The following is a 13,162-nucleotide window of genomic DNA, read 5'->3' as shown; positions in this document are numbered from 1 at the left end:
GGTAAAAAACGGTCCTATATCTTACTTAACGAACCTTATCTTTATATAAGATACACTCGAATAATGAAACGCTTTGAAAGCAAAGCTAAAAGAAATGTTCGCGTTATTGATAACAAAGCTATATTGTATCAAAAAAAGAAATTCGTACATTTCTAAAAGTCGAGATTTCGATCCAACGTCCATCCTGTTGTCTATAGCGATGATGGCATCGGTGCCGATGGGCAGGAAATGAAACGACATTTCAAAGGAAATGTCAAATAGTTCGGTAGGCACGCCTCACCAATCAGAAACAACCACTCTATCTGTTTTTCTCTTCGCTTGATTTCCCTATATCAGATATCAAGTAAAGAAAACAGATATCTACATTTTGTAAATGACACTGCATTGATAGATAGATAAAAAAAAAATATATATATATATATATACTTTATATTCTGGTAATATGATTCTTTCATATCCACATCTCAAGCATATACAATTCAAATTATATTGTTCACTGCTGATTCAAAATCCATATTTATTAAACTAATTGGCTAGCTCGATCATAAAATAAAAGGAAAGGGAGAATTTGCGATGCGGGGAATGGTGAAGAGATATCGCGCGATTTAACGTGTCAATTTGATGATTGGCAAAACGCTTTCGTTGTACGTCGACATTAGCGTTATTGATGAGAAACAACAGTCACGATAATAGAGGCCGGCCTCCGACGTAACCCACAATCGCGGCCATGTATCTGCATGCCAGAACCTTGACGAGAGCGCGGCCAGGGCTGCCAATCAATGGCGAGGACATCACCCTCGACGACTAACGTCTGCGTCCTTGATCGTCCGTTCGCCACCGCGTCGAGCGCGCGACTAAAGCCGCTACACGTTCGGAATACTTGAGGCGCCGAGGTCGAGCCAGGGCTAAATTCCAGGACTAACTAGCGGTAACGAAAGTACAATAGCATCTTCTGCAGGTGTATGAATTTAAAGGAGAAAGAGCTACGCGCGTCGCTCGCGATAGAGTCAAGCGGCTCGAGGACGGTGGCGAGTATCGCATAGGTACAAACACAATCTACACCATTTCATAGGAACGTGCTGATTAATCATATCATGCAATTGCGGTTATCGATTGGTAGTTTCTAGCACGAAGTAGACGCATGTTTTGCAAATAAATGCTGCATCGATAGATAGATATAATCTTAAAATACGCGCATTATACTTGTCATTATTTTTATATGTGCATTTAACTTATTATATAATATTTCCTGTTGCAAGATCAAGTGTATAATAATAATTCAAAAGATAATTAGAGTGCGTTTTATACCGTAAATCGTTTGCTCTCCCTTCTAATGAAATTCAAGGATTTGCGCTTTTACACGCTTCATGAGATTCAGTAATCAAGTCAGATAAATATTGGGCCAATTTACTAACTGATCACTCGGTTAATTGGTTGATATATTTATGGATATTTCGTTTATTTCAATATATAGCACAAACAAACGTCATAATGTTATAAATTTCTTGTATAGTCATTATTAAGCCTTCACTAGCATTACGTTTATTATAATAATACCAACATTGGAATTAAGCAGTCGCGCACTCGCGAAATTACAAAAAACACGAGAACTGGAAACTAGAAAAAACGGATGAACAAAACATGTTTTGTAATTCAACGCATGAACAGGATCAAGCGCCCGTGTCTGCATGTTTGCCATGTGAATGAGTGTGCACCAAGCCACCGAATACGAATAAAGGAGTTATGCATGTATGTGTGTATCTCTTGTTCGTAGGAACATAATAAAAGAACTTTCTAGGCTACATTAAGGTAATGCATTGTGGTTACCGCGTCGAAATTTATCTAAAAGTTAAGCAAACGTCAGAACAACGAGCAACCGCTGAATTTTTGTCGAGTCAGAAACCAGTATACACCATCATTACTTCCAGTAATTTGCATATGACTATTTTAAGAAAATGAATATTTATATATATATCGCGAGTGGTTTTTGTGTTTGTATACAGATAGAAAATCTTGATACCAACGGATAATTCATAATATAGATTCTATAATAAATCACGAGTAATTTTTTTAAATAATTATTTAACAAAGCGTACCGTTATACATTTATATAGCTTTAAATTCAATATTAAATATTTTAATAATAGAATAGAATTTTGTAATAGCATTTTAAATCATATTTCCATCTATGTTAGTCAAATAAAATTGATATTAAAAGCATACGCTGTTACTTATTTGCTATTAATTTAATACATTAAATTTTAATTTTAATAGAGAATGTCCTTTTTCAGGGGTATTATATTAAAGAATTTGTGTTATAAAAATATTTGCGGTCATGGTCACGGAACGCGTTGAATATTTCAGGACGATGTCATAAAACATCCACATGCTCATCGTCAACATGCCACATTGTTTACTCAAATATTTGCTTCTTCTTAATAGATTCGTGACTGTCCGAGTTATTCCTATAACTGATCTCACTCATCGTGCCAATAACAACCATAAACTATAAATATAAAATTGCGGCGTAATCTCGCATCTTCGAGCGCCGGTGATTATATCCCACGCAACTTCACACATCGATTGCATCCTGTGTCAAGGTTATTTACTTTTATTCTTCCGACGCGCATTATGAATTTCTGATCAGCGTTGGGACACGTGCTCCAAGTCGATGAGAAATATTTATAACGTTATCGACCGCATTTCCGTGATACGCGATCGGGCCGGTAAACGAAGTGCACATCGTCTGTAATTACCAATTCAGTAATTTGCAATTTAACGATCGCACTTTGAGTCGCGTTTACGTCCAGCAATTGACGTCGGCCGCCGTTCTTTCTAGCAGCAGTACCAGCACGGAAGAAAGTTGTTAACGAGCGTTCGTCGAAAAGAATTCCCATCAGAAACGAAAAAAGGCGTTCGTGCACTTCTGAGCGAGCATCTTCGCTGTGGTCCAACGTGGGCAATCGCATAATTGAATAAAACCGGATGGGCAACCGGCGGCAAACTGGTAATTTCCCTCTGGCGAACACGTAATTATTAGCCCGTATTTACGCGGACCTCTCTCGACGAGTCAAGGCATATATAGCCGGCTGAAAAAAGCACCGACGATGTCGGCACCAATGGCGAACCCTCTCGTGTATAAAAAGCCATTGCAATCACGCGGTGTACTGGCACGCTAATGGGGCATTGATATAATTAACTACTATACCTGCGCGCTCTTATCGAGCCGGGCTTGTACGTCGCTGGAGCCGCCGCCGTCGTTGTCGCCAGGAACGCATGCCTGGAACAAAAATAGCATCGCTGTACACTGTGTTCCGAGTATCGCGCTATTCTCTTGACTAAAGGTGAACCCGATGTCACATTAGCATCTGAGGTGGATTAAAATCAGTTAAATTCTATTTTCATTAACTCATTGTCGAGTAACGTGGACGTAAAAATCGATAACATGCATGACGTATTCAGTCCCCATCATTTTACATTCAGCTCGTCAATTTTTCACTTTTTTAATATTTCATTGTTCTATTATTGATGGTGATTTTGGTGATTTTAGTGGTAGATTAGGAGTAACTGTGCAAGATTGTGCAATTAATTAATTCTAAGAAATATTAAATATTCTTCCGAACAGAAATGTATTATCCAATTTAAAAAACGTTATTATTAGACAATTTTTATTTTTTTATGAAAATCAGCTAATTAGAATCTAGAAAAGATCATCGAATCTAAATTTTTGCGTTTCAACTAATTTTATGATGTTAACTCGTATTCAGATTTTTCATTAAGAACTGTATTGTTACGAAATTACAAAATTAAATGTAAAAAGAATTTAATTTCCTCAAGAATCTATAAAGATAAAATATGGTTCGATGCCTAAGACATTTTCTACACGCAAAATGTAACCGGCGCTTACATTGCACGCACGCAATCGCCTCATTTTCGCGAATTTCTATTTCTCGATTTGCGCCAATGTGAATTACATTTTCGCGCGGGGGTTGTATTTTTATTTAATCCGGAGCGAAGCGAGCGGTCGAAAGTATCGCGTCTATAATGACGATGAGGGAAGTGAATGGAAGGATATCACGAGCGCGCACGAGCTGGGCAAAATCGAGAAGATATACGAGAGAGAAAAATACCTTCGGGGATTGAATATGTGCGTAAAGAGAGAACGTCGAATTAAGGGCTAAACTGAATTTTGCGCGCGAATTTGCAGGAGTTTCTCATATTTTTCGCCGTACGTATCCGCAATATGCCCGGCTTTAGCACGAGAGAAATAAAGCACACACTCCACTTTTTCATCATTCCAAACGCGCGTCATGTAAAATACATATTCGAGCTTGCGTACGCAGAAATAATCTCTCATACGCTAGAGATAGCGTGTACCAAAGTGAAATAAAGAAATAAATACATTTAACACTGAAGAAATTTCAACATTACTTTTTATTGCTTCTCATAATAAACAGTCATTATTAAAATTGCAATTTTGCAACATTGCAATTAATTTTTTAATAGGTCAGTTATCGTTCATAGTATACGGAGATAAAAATACGAATAATCAATTCACATCCGATTAATAGCGCTTTAAAAAGTTAATAATAAAAATCACAAATTACAATTAAAGAATTTTACATAACAAGTTTTATTAAGAGTTACATAAAAAATGGAAAAGATACAGTATTTCTTTCACGAGTAAATTTATCACATGCACCTTTATCTATAATACGATTACCTCATTATTCAAAACATTTCCGTAACTTTTGTTACTACATTTCTATATCGTGTAGCGTGTATGTAACTGGATTTCTGTATCACCTCTTTTCGCATTTCTTATTCATCTCCTTTCGTAATTTCTTTTCCATAAATCGTTGCATCGTTCCGTAGTATATGCGAATCCCGAAGCGATTCAAAATTTTCTTCGATCTCCCACGCTAGATTTTAGCACACTTTTCGAGCCGAGAGCTCGCGTGCACCTGATTCAAGATTGACTCGCATACCTTGAGTAGAAACGGCACGATACCGACGACGACGTGCCGACCTTACTTTATTATCAGCCATCATAAGTACGCCTGCACGCAGGTTGAATTTTCTCCTCTCGTGACTTTTTCCCGCCCTCATAAATTCAGTGAACGAAATGCTAATGTATGTTAACGTTAAATCGATGCCATTCGCGTCGCCGCGAATCGATGCATGCAAATGTATCCGATTAAGAGCGCACGTACAAGTCGTAGATCCGCCGTTGATCCCAAAAACACAGAGCGAACGAAACGATGCACGGGCACATTCCATCCCGCCCTCGCTCAATTAAAAGCAATTTTCATCCGGCGATCCATCCGCGCGCGTCGACGTGATTAATTACGCATCCGGTAGATGAACGAATTTCGCATGGGTATTAAGTACAACAAAAGAAATCAGAGTAATCCGCGCGTCGGCCACTCCCGCACGCGTGACTAAATTCCCTCGTACGAAACTCCGGAGTTTGCGTATCGAGTGAAAATCGAATCCGAGCCTTGTCAAGCGGAGCCTGAATATTCATGATTAATATTTGAATATTACAAACTGCAGTGGGGAATGGAAGTAAGTGCAGGACTCTTTGTCGCTCCTAGAAATTAAACATAAAATAATTTTATTAATATACTTTTAAATATATAAGAGAGAAAAATAGAAGGAGAGAGAAGAAGTTATATATCGCTGCATTAGAACAGATATAATACAATATTCTTGATAATTAGCAATTTACATAAACTTCATTTACCATAATTATGAGGTTAACGTTGTTAATGCTGACACGAACGGATAATTGATATGTGTTTAGGTCATATTTGAAATCAAGGTATATACGCATTACATCTTGTCGGTACAATTATTCATGATAGTCATTATCTAGTCATTATCTAGTGAAAGATGCATTAACCATTTTGACACTCTTGATTCAACATCATCAAAGTCATGTCTGTGTTATCAAAAAGCAAAATGTTGATGGTAAAGTTAAAATATTCATGACTATTATTTAAATATTATAATCAGCATTTTATGTGTGGTATATATGCGTCTTTAATTAATTCTTTAATTAGTCTGGTCTAAAATAGTTTTCTTAAAATGATGTCAATTCTTAAAAAACATATTATAATAGTAAAATAACTTTAATAAAAAAATACATATAATATTTTGTTTATAATCGCATAGCTGTAACAAAGTGCGGAAACTTTAATGGTACACACTTTAAACAATGTTAGGCTTATCAATAAGTTGCATTAGACATTCTAGAGATAGTTTATGGAAAAGTTAAAGTACGTACACTTGTTCGTCAAGAACTATTCTCGTTGCTTGGCCTGAAGCACTGACTCTCACAAAGTCTCTCGACAATATTCACGATCTAGTCTCTATCTAGCCGAAAGCCATTTTGATAACCGGATCGAACTTGCGCGGATGTTAGATATGATAGAGAAGTCAGAGTAATCCGAGTACCGATAGTTTCCGCATGTGCGGAAACAGTTGCGCTTGCGTATGTACATGTATTGGTGCTGCTGCATTTGTATTTCATACATGCCCGCAGCGTGTTGTAAATCGAAGCTAAGACTACAGAACAGCATAATCGATACATGTATATCACGTACAACCCCGGTTAACCATTATCATAATTACTGTTTGCGATAATTACGCCATAAAATTCTTCTAAAATTTATAATATTTGCATGGAATTTTAATTAAGAATTATTAATCAGTGTTAGCCAGACTACATGATTAATAGCTTCCTATAACATTTAGTTTGCAACAGAAAAAGATTAAAAAGTCATTTATTTTTATTACTCCAAAAAAATCTAAATTTTTATATACATGCATACAGTTGTACGATATTAATGCAATATATATTTAATATATATATATATATATATACTTAATTTAAACTCTATTAATAAAATAATTATCAGGTATGTTGTATCAAAAAATAGTGAATATATACTGTATTGCTATTCAAATGTTAATGTTATGGTTAATTCAGTTATTTTTGCAAAATGAATTTGTTCACGCTTATTCCTCACGCTTATTCCGCTTATTCCTATCTTAATGTCGTTCATTAGTATCTATCGTAATAATCTGGTTTCTCAATCGTGCACGTATTCGCAAAGCGAATACCTGTAACGTGGTTAATTCCTTATCCACGTCCGATAGCCGGATAGAACTCGTTGGACATAACAGAGAAATCAGAGTAATCCTGACGCCGGGCAGCATCGTCTATAGAACTCTCTCGTGTTCGTGTACTTCGATCCACACACATGCACATAGACAGTTATATATCTCATACCGAAATCGGAGTGTTATTAAGCACAGCTCGAATATTCATGATCGATATCCGGAGCTCTTTAATTAATGTCTGGATAATATAGCTTGCAAACGCGACTCGCTTGAGATATCTCACATGCTTTAATTATAAAATCATGAACGGGAATCGATCGTTTATCGTCGTAATACGTGGAATTAGAAAATATTCAATGTAATCTCGTTAAAATACGATAGGAAAAGAAATTTAAGTTTCGATCATTAATATTAGAAGTTTCGATAATTATAGTGAGGATTCAACATAAAAGCATTATTCTACACATATCCAAATTTTTATTGGCATGTAACACGTTTTAGGCGGATTTAAAATAAAATACTTCGCGTATATTTGGAAATAAATATTCACATTTAACTATTCTTGTATCCATCATCATAAATTATATTATCTATTTATCATCGCCATCATCACGTTGCACGTCGTTCCGAAATAAAAAAAAAAAAAAAAAAAAAAAAAGAACTACCTAGTTTCCCAAACATGAGACGTTACTTGGAAACTTCGAAGTACGTTACTTAAAAGCTGTCGATAATCTCAAACCCGCCGTAGTAAAAACCGCTGGCATATGCTACGGGATTTCCGAGTAACGCGATTAATGGCTCATCCGCATCCGCTAACCGGATGGCGACCGGTGGAGGTACAACGGAGAAATCGGAGTAATCCGGAATAATAAGTCGGTCGTAGCACGGCTGAATCTCTTCTACCTGTATGTGCTCGCCCTTCTCGGTGCTCACCAGACGGCCGCCACGTCGGCGTGTAAGTGCTCTTGTCTGTGAACACGGACACGTATGGACGGTGCACCGCGATTACGTTGGCGGCGGCATTATCGGAAAGTGCATTACTGACGCCTGCCCTCGCGCGGATCTCTATCCCTGTACGCGAGATGCACTCAGCATGAGCGCGTTAAACGGTCCCTTACCTCCCGATCGGGCCTCGACGAGATCGGCCCGAAAGGTATTGCCGACGTTGCCGATGATATAGGATGGATAGATAGCTGCAGATAGTTACGGGAAAGTTTGTTGTATGTACGTAAATGTCGGAAATTTCCACACCTGCATACTAATGTTAGTACAATCTAACGAGAGAGAGAGAGAGAGAGAGAGAGAGAGAGAGAGAGAGAGAGAGAGAGAGAGAGAGAGGAGAGAGAAAGAGAGAAAGGGGAGAGGATTTCATAACATAAATATTTTATCTGCAAAGTTACTGTATGCATCTCAAATCTATTTGCAAGGCAAACCAACCATATTATATTGTATATATAAAGAATTTCATCATCAAATATTTCATGTAATTTTAACATGTTTGACTTATTAAAACAATTAAAAATAAAATGAAACTAATGAGAAATTAAAATAATATTCCTCAAATTAAAAAACTTCAAGATTTATCCAATATAATGTAGATCTCATTCTACAATTCGAAAGAACTGATAAAGGAAGAAAATTGCATGTGAAGATTATGTAATAAGCGCTGTTAAATATTATCCATTTCCGGCGAGATTATCTTTCAAAGTGTGTTTGCGGTAACAATCTTAAGGGAAAAAGAAACCTCTTTACCATAAACGAATTAAAAGATCAACATCATAGATATCTCTACTTGAAGGATTCACAACGTGAATTTCGCGCGAGGCTTCACACGAGGACAGTATAATGGTCGATTTTCGTAACGTACAAAACGGATATAAGAGTAAAAGAATCGGTAAACGAGAAAGAAAGAGAAAATGAGAGAGAATCTAAAGCTATACGGTTATCGGAAACGCAAATCTCCATTGCATGTTACATTTACACTAAAGATAATCGCAATTGCAGGGCTATACTTATCGGGAGTCTGTTGATACGGAGTATTTTGCCTTTTCTTCTCACATTTGTACTAAATGCTAAAAGTTAAAGAAGATTTCCAACAAGTATCTATATTCTCGTAACAAAATAAAGTTTAAAAAATTTTTCATTTTTATATTAATTTTACCCTCGTCTTTATTTTCCATATCTTTTTTCTTAAATATTTTACAACAATTACAAACACTATTTCAATAACCAAATAATTTATAATTATTATTGTATTCTTTATTATAAAAGATATCTCAAGATTTTCATTCTCCAGCAATAAAAAAAATCTTCAATGAGGGTAATCTCCTGAGAAAAAGTTGACAGATGGCAATTCTTTGTTATTTTCTCTTAAAAAGAGATTACCTTCAAAAGAAGGAGCTAAATATTTTGGTAACTAAGTCGCAATAATATTCATATCGATATCGAGAAGCTCTCTCACTTATCTCGCAAATGTGAAATATCCGAGACAAAGCGAAGACGCAGCGATCGTTCGAGTCGATTTCATTTTGCCAGTACATCCTGGCACGAAGGTAAAGGCATCGCGTTTCCAAGACTCGAACTCGTGATTGGCAGATCGACGTAAGCCGTGTTCGTGCCGGGGCCGCCCTCGCTGGCGTGGAACACGATAAAGCGTAACTTTATGACAAGGTCTTGGTACACCATTCACGTGAAACTGCAGCTCGCAAATGGCTTGAACTTTGCAAGACACGTTCAAATGTCTCTATGATGGGAATCGCGATGAATTCCTTACAAGGACCATCGGGTTGTGCAAATATTTTTTTCCAGAAACATTTCAACAATCTGATACAGTGTTAGACTTTTGTTAGTTATCAAAACACAATGCTTTCTCTAAAAAAAAAAAAAAATTATAATTATATTCAACAATTACAGAGAAAAAAATGAGTTAGCATATTAAAGATATTTTCAAGATATTTTCAACTTTTAATTATTTCTGTACACTAAATATTTAACATTGGGATAATTTGTAAAGTTGCAAAAGAAACTTTGTAAAAGTAAATAATAAATAAGTTCACCATCAATTTTGCAAACAGAAATCTTGCATCATATTTCCTATTTTCTCTTTTATTTTCTATCATTAAAATATTAATTCGACATTCTGTTGAAACTTTTGATGAAAAGTAACTCTTAAATAATATAATATAATATCTATAATAAAATAGTTTTTAATAATACTTCATTAAAAATTATTATGTTGTAATAATGCTTCATTAAAAAATATTTATGTAATGTTAAAATTTAAAATTAAGTCTAACTCCACATTACGATATTTGTATGCGTAGCATGATCCTTTTCTCGAAATTCCTACGGTATTTTCGTAGAGAAGAATCGCAATTCCCATTTACTGCTTATTGCTTATCGATCGCATATCTTCATCAATACTCGACAAAATCATTGCGATTTTGCGTGTCCAGCTTACGTTACAAAGCCTCATGCATCGTTATCACCGATAACAGTTGTTCGCTTCTACTGTCGATCTACCACGTGCTATCCTTATTCCGAATCGAATGTTCAATATGTTTTACAAGATTTACGACCGTTTAATTCTCTATTGCCGAAATCATTCATCGAGCAAACGTCAGTTCTCATCACACAATCTCCGATTATCCTAATCTATACTTCTACTCTACCGATTGTCAGAATAATTTATTGAGATGTAAAAAATTAGTATTAATTTTATCTTTTAATTGCTTCAACAAAAGGGATAGAATATAAAAATAATTAATAGTAATTTTCCCATTATCAATCAGCAAAATTACCAGCAATATTCTCCACTAAATACATTATGTTAAATATGTATATAACGTCTATTATTATGATATTTATTAACATAATGAGTGTTCCAATAATGACACAATTTGTTTTACAGCATCGTCACTGCATTATTAATTTGATCACATTTGCATATCCGCATCATTTTCCAATAAATAAGCATACATTTAGAAAATATATAAAAGTCGGATCCGCCGTTCCATTTTTTTCACAAAATTTGTCAAACGTGGCGAAAGTACAAACTGCATTTGCAGATAAAGAAAGAGTGACAGCCGATTAATCTCGACTTGTTCTCTTCTAGTCATGAAAGATCTTAATAACGGAGGTGCGCGCAGTCAGCTGTGAGAGGTCGGCATAAGAATAACGTCCGCTGCATTCGGGGTTGGCATACCCCCATTATGTACGTAATAGTAAAGGCAGTGTACTCGCGTCTTCGATGTTGAACAGAGAAAACAATTCGCGAGAAACAATTCGCTTTGGAATTTTCATCTGGGCCGCGACTCAACGCGACTCGCGTCAAGTCCGAATATAAAAAGTCCGGTTCGTCAGAATTTTTGCGTGTGTAAAAAAAATGTGTCACGCAACACGCAGAAATTATCCGTGTCCATTTATTACACACATACAACCAGAACTCTCTTCTACATATTTTTTCTTTGCCGGCCGGTATTATCAATTCAGAGGATTCTAAATTAAAAAGATCTAGATTAAAAATCGCGCTGGATTATAAAGCTTACATGGGGTGGGAAATGTAGGATATCACACGAGTTGATGGTATTTTATGGTCGCGCGCTGCCATAAATTGTACGCCGGTCGCGTAATGATAAAACGGCGGTATAACGATATTAAAGGCGCCGCGCGCGATATATATTTTCTGTCAGAGACGGAACTGATTGTGAATAACAAGGTCATGTTTCTTCTTTAACTGGCAGCTTTTCTTCGTAGAAATACGCAGTATAAATGTAGTATAATGCGGAGTGTGATAAAAAATATCGCAATACGTGCGTATGATATATACGACATAATATGTACCTCTGAATGAAAAAATTGTCATTTATTTCATGAAGTAGACGCATTTGTAGTTATTACTCTCGAGACCATGTTATAACGTCATAACGGGATAACGGGATAATAAAGTGAGCGGTACTCATAAAACGACATGATAGATATGCATCTTGTATGTCTCATTAACTGTTGATAACATTCGCTGTCATTCAAAATGATGAAGATTTAGTAAGGCCAAAAACGGAGTAAGAGGGAAAGGGTGCTATCAGAGCTGAAATTTACTGCCGTATCGAAAACGTTATATATGTGCAATGTGATAGATGAAACATTCGGTATTCGGCGATAACAGTCAGTGCCTGTTCTCACTACTGATAACTCGTATTATGAACAAATGATACTGAATAACTGCATACCACACACTCGTATATTTCTATTGATACATGTTTACAAATTAATCAACTGTTAATTAAGTCCAACGTAACACCCGATAAAAAAATCAATTATCTTCTTTCTCTTTATCTCTAAGTCTACTTAGAGAAAAATGCATAATATGAAAGAAAAGGATGTAAAAAATATATTTGATATTCCATAAGTTTGTGCTAAGATGAAAAGATATAACGTGAAACTTATATAATGGACAAGCTTTTTACGATTCCATGTTAAAAGCATACTTTATAGTTTCTTCTGCTCCGTTTCTTTTACTCCGAATCGAAGTGTGCGAACGCTCTTTCCTCACTTACTTGCACGAGCTCCCAAACACTCGCGTGCCCCACGAACCAAACGGCACGAAATCAACGAGGTAAAAAAAGTTGGGAAAGAATCCTGCGGAAGACGGGGAATCGCGGGAGTGAGACCTGCCAGCCGCAAAACGTCAGTCGTAATTCGTAATAAAAAGTACTAGAAACTTGTACATTGTCAAAGCACCACCGTTGGGCTACGTCGTTCCCGTCGGTTGTACCATCGATCTTGGTTAATTATGCAAGCTATGGTCGCGACCTTTAATGGCTTTAATAACGAAGGTGCACGCTGTGAGATGCAAAAGGCCGACATAAATCGCAAGAATAACCCCCCCTTCCCTCCTTTCCGTCCGTCGTCCTCCCTCACCCTCGGGTTACGGTGACATTTCCATTACGTAATAACGGCCAGATAACGCTGGCGCAATTTTATTGTCACTGAAACTAATAAGAATGCAGCACCCTAATTATTAAAAATAATGCGC

General features: G+C 36.3%; 2 protein-coding genes across 8 annotated transcripts in view; one reads left to right on the top strand and one right to left on the bottom strand.

The window, feature by feature from the left end:
* Window positions 1-13,162, bottom strand: part of LOC105423659 (adenosine receptor A3) — a 409,096-nt gene that overhangs the window by 186,532 nt on the left and 209,402 nt on the right. The window contains exon 4 of the mRNA XM_089077435.1: window positions 3,209-3,280. Coding sequence (XP_088933561.1) covers window positions 3,209-3,280 — 72 coding nt within the window. The remainder of the gene's footprint in view (window positions 1-3,208; window positions 3,281-13,162) is intronic.
* The window catches only part of Rdl (Resistant to dieldrin), a 75,822-nt gene that overhangs the window by 9,714 nt on the left and 52,946 nt on the right, over window positions 1-13,162 (top strand). The window lies entirely within an intron of this gene.

This window comes from Pogonomyrmex barbatus, unplaced genomic scaffold (assembly GCF_055798465.1).
Source record: "Pogonomyrmex barbatus isolate J1 unplaced genomic scaffold, ASM5579846v1 scaffold2, whole genome shotgun sequence".
NCBI lineage: Eukaryota > Metazoa > Arthropoda > Insecta > Hymenoptera > Formicidae > Pogonomyrmex > Pogonomyrmex barbatus.
Note: the sequence above shows the minus strand (reverse complement) of the source record. Positions and strands in the feature narration are given on the sequence as shown.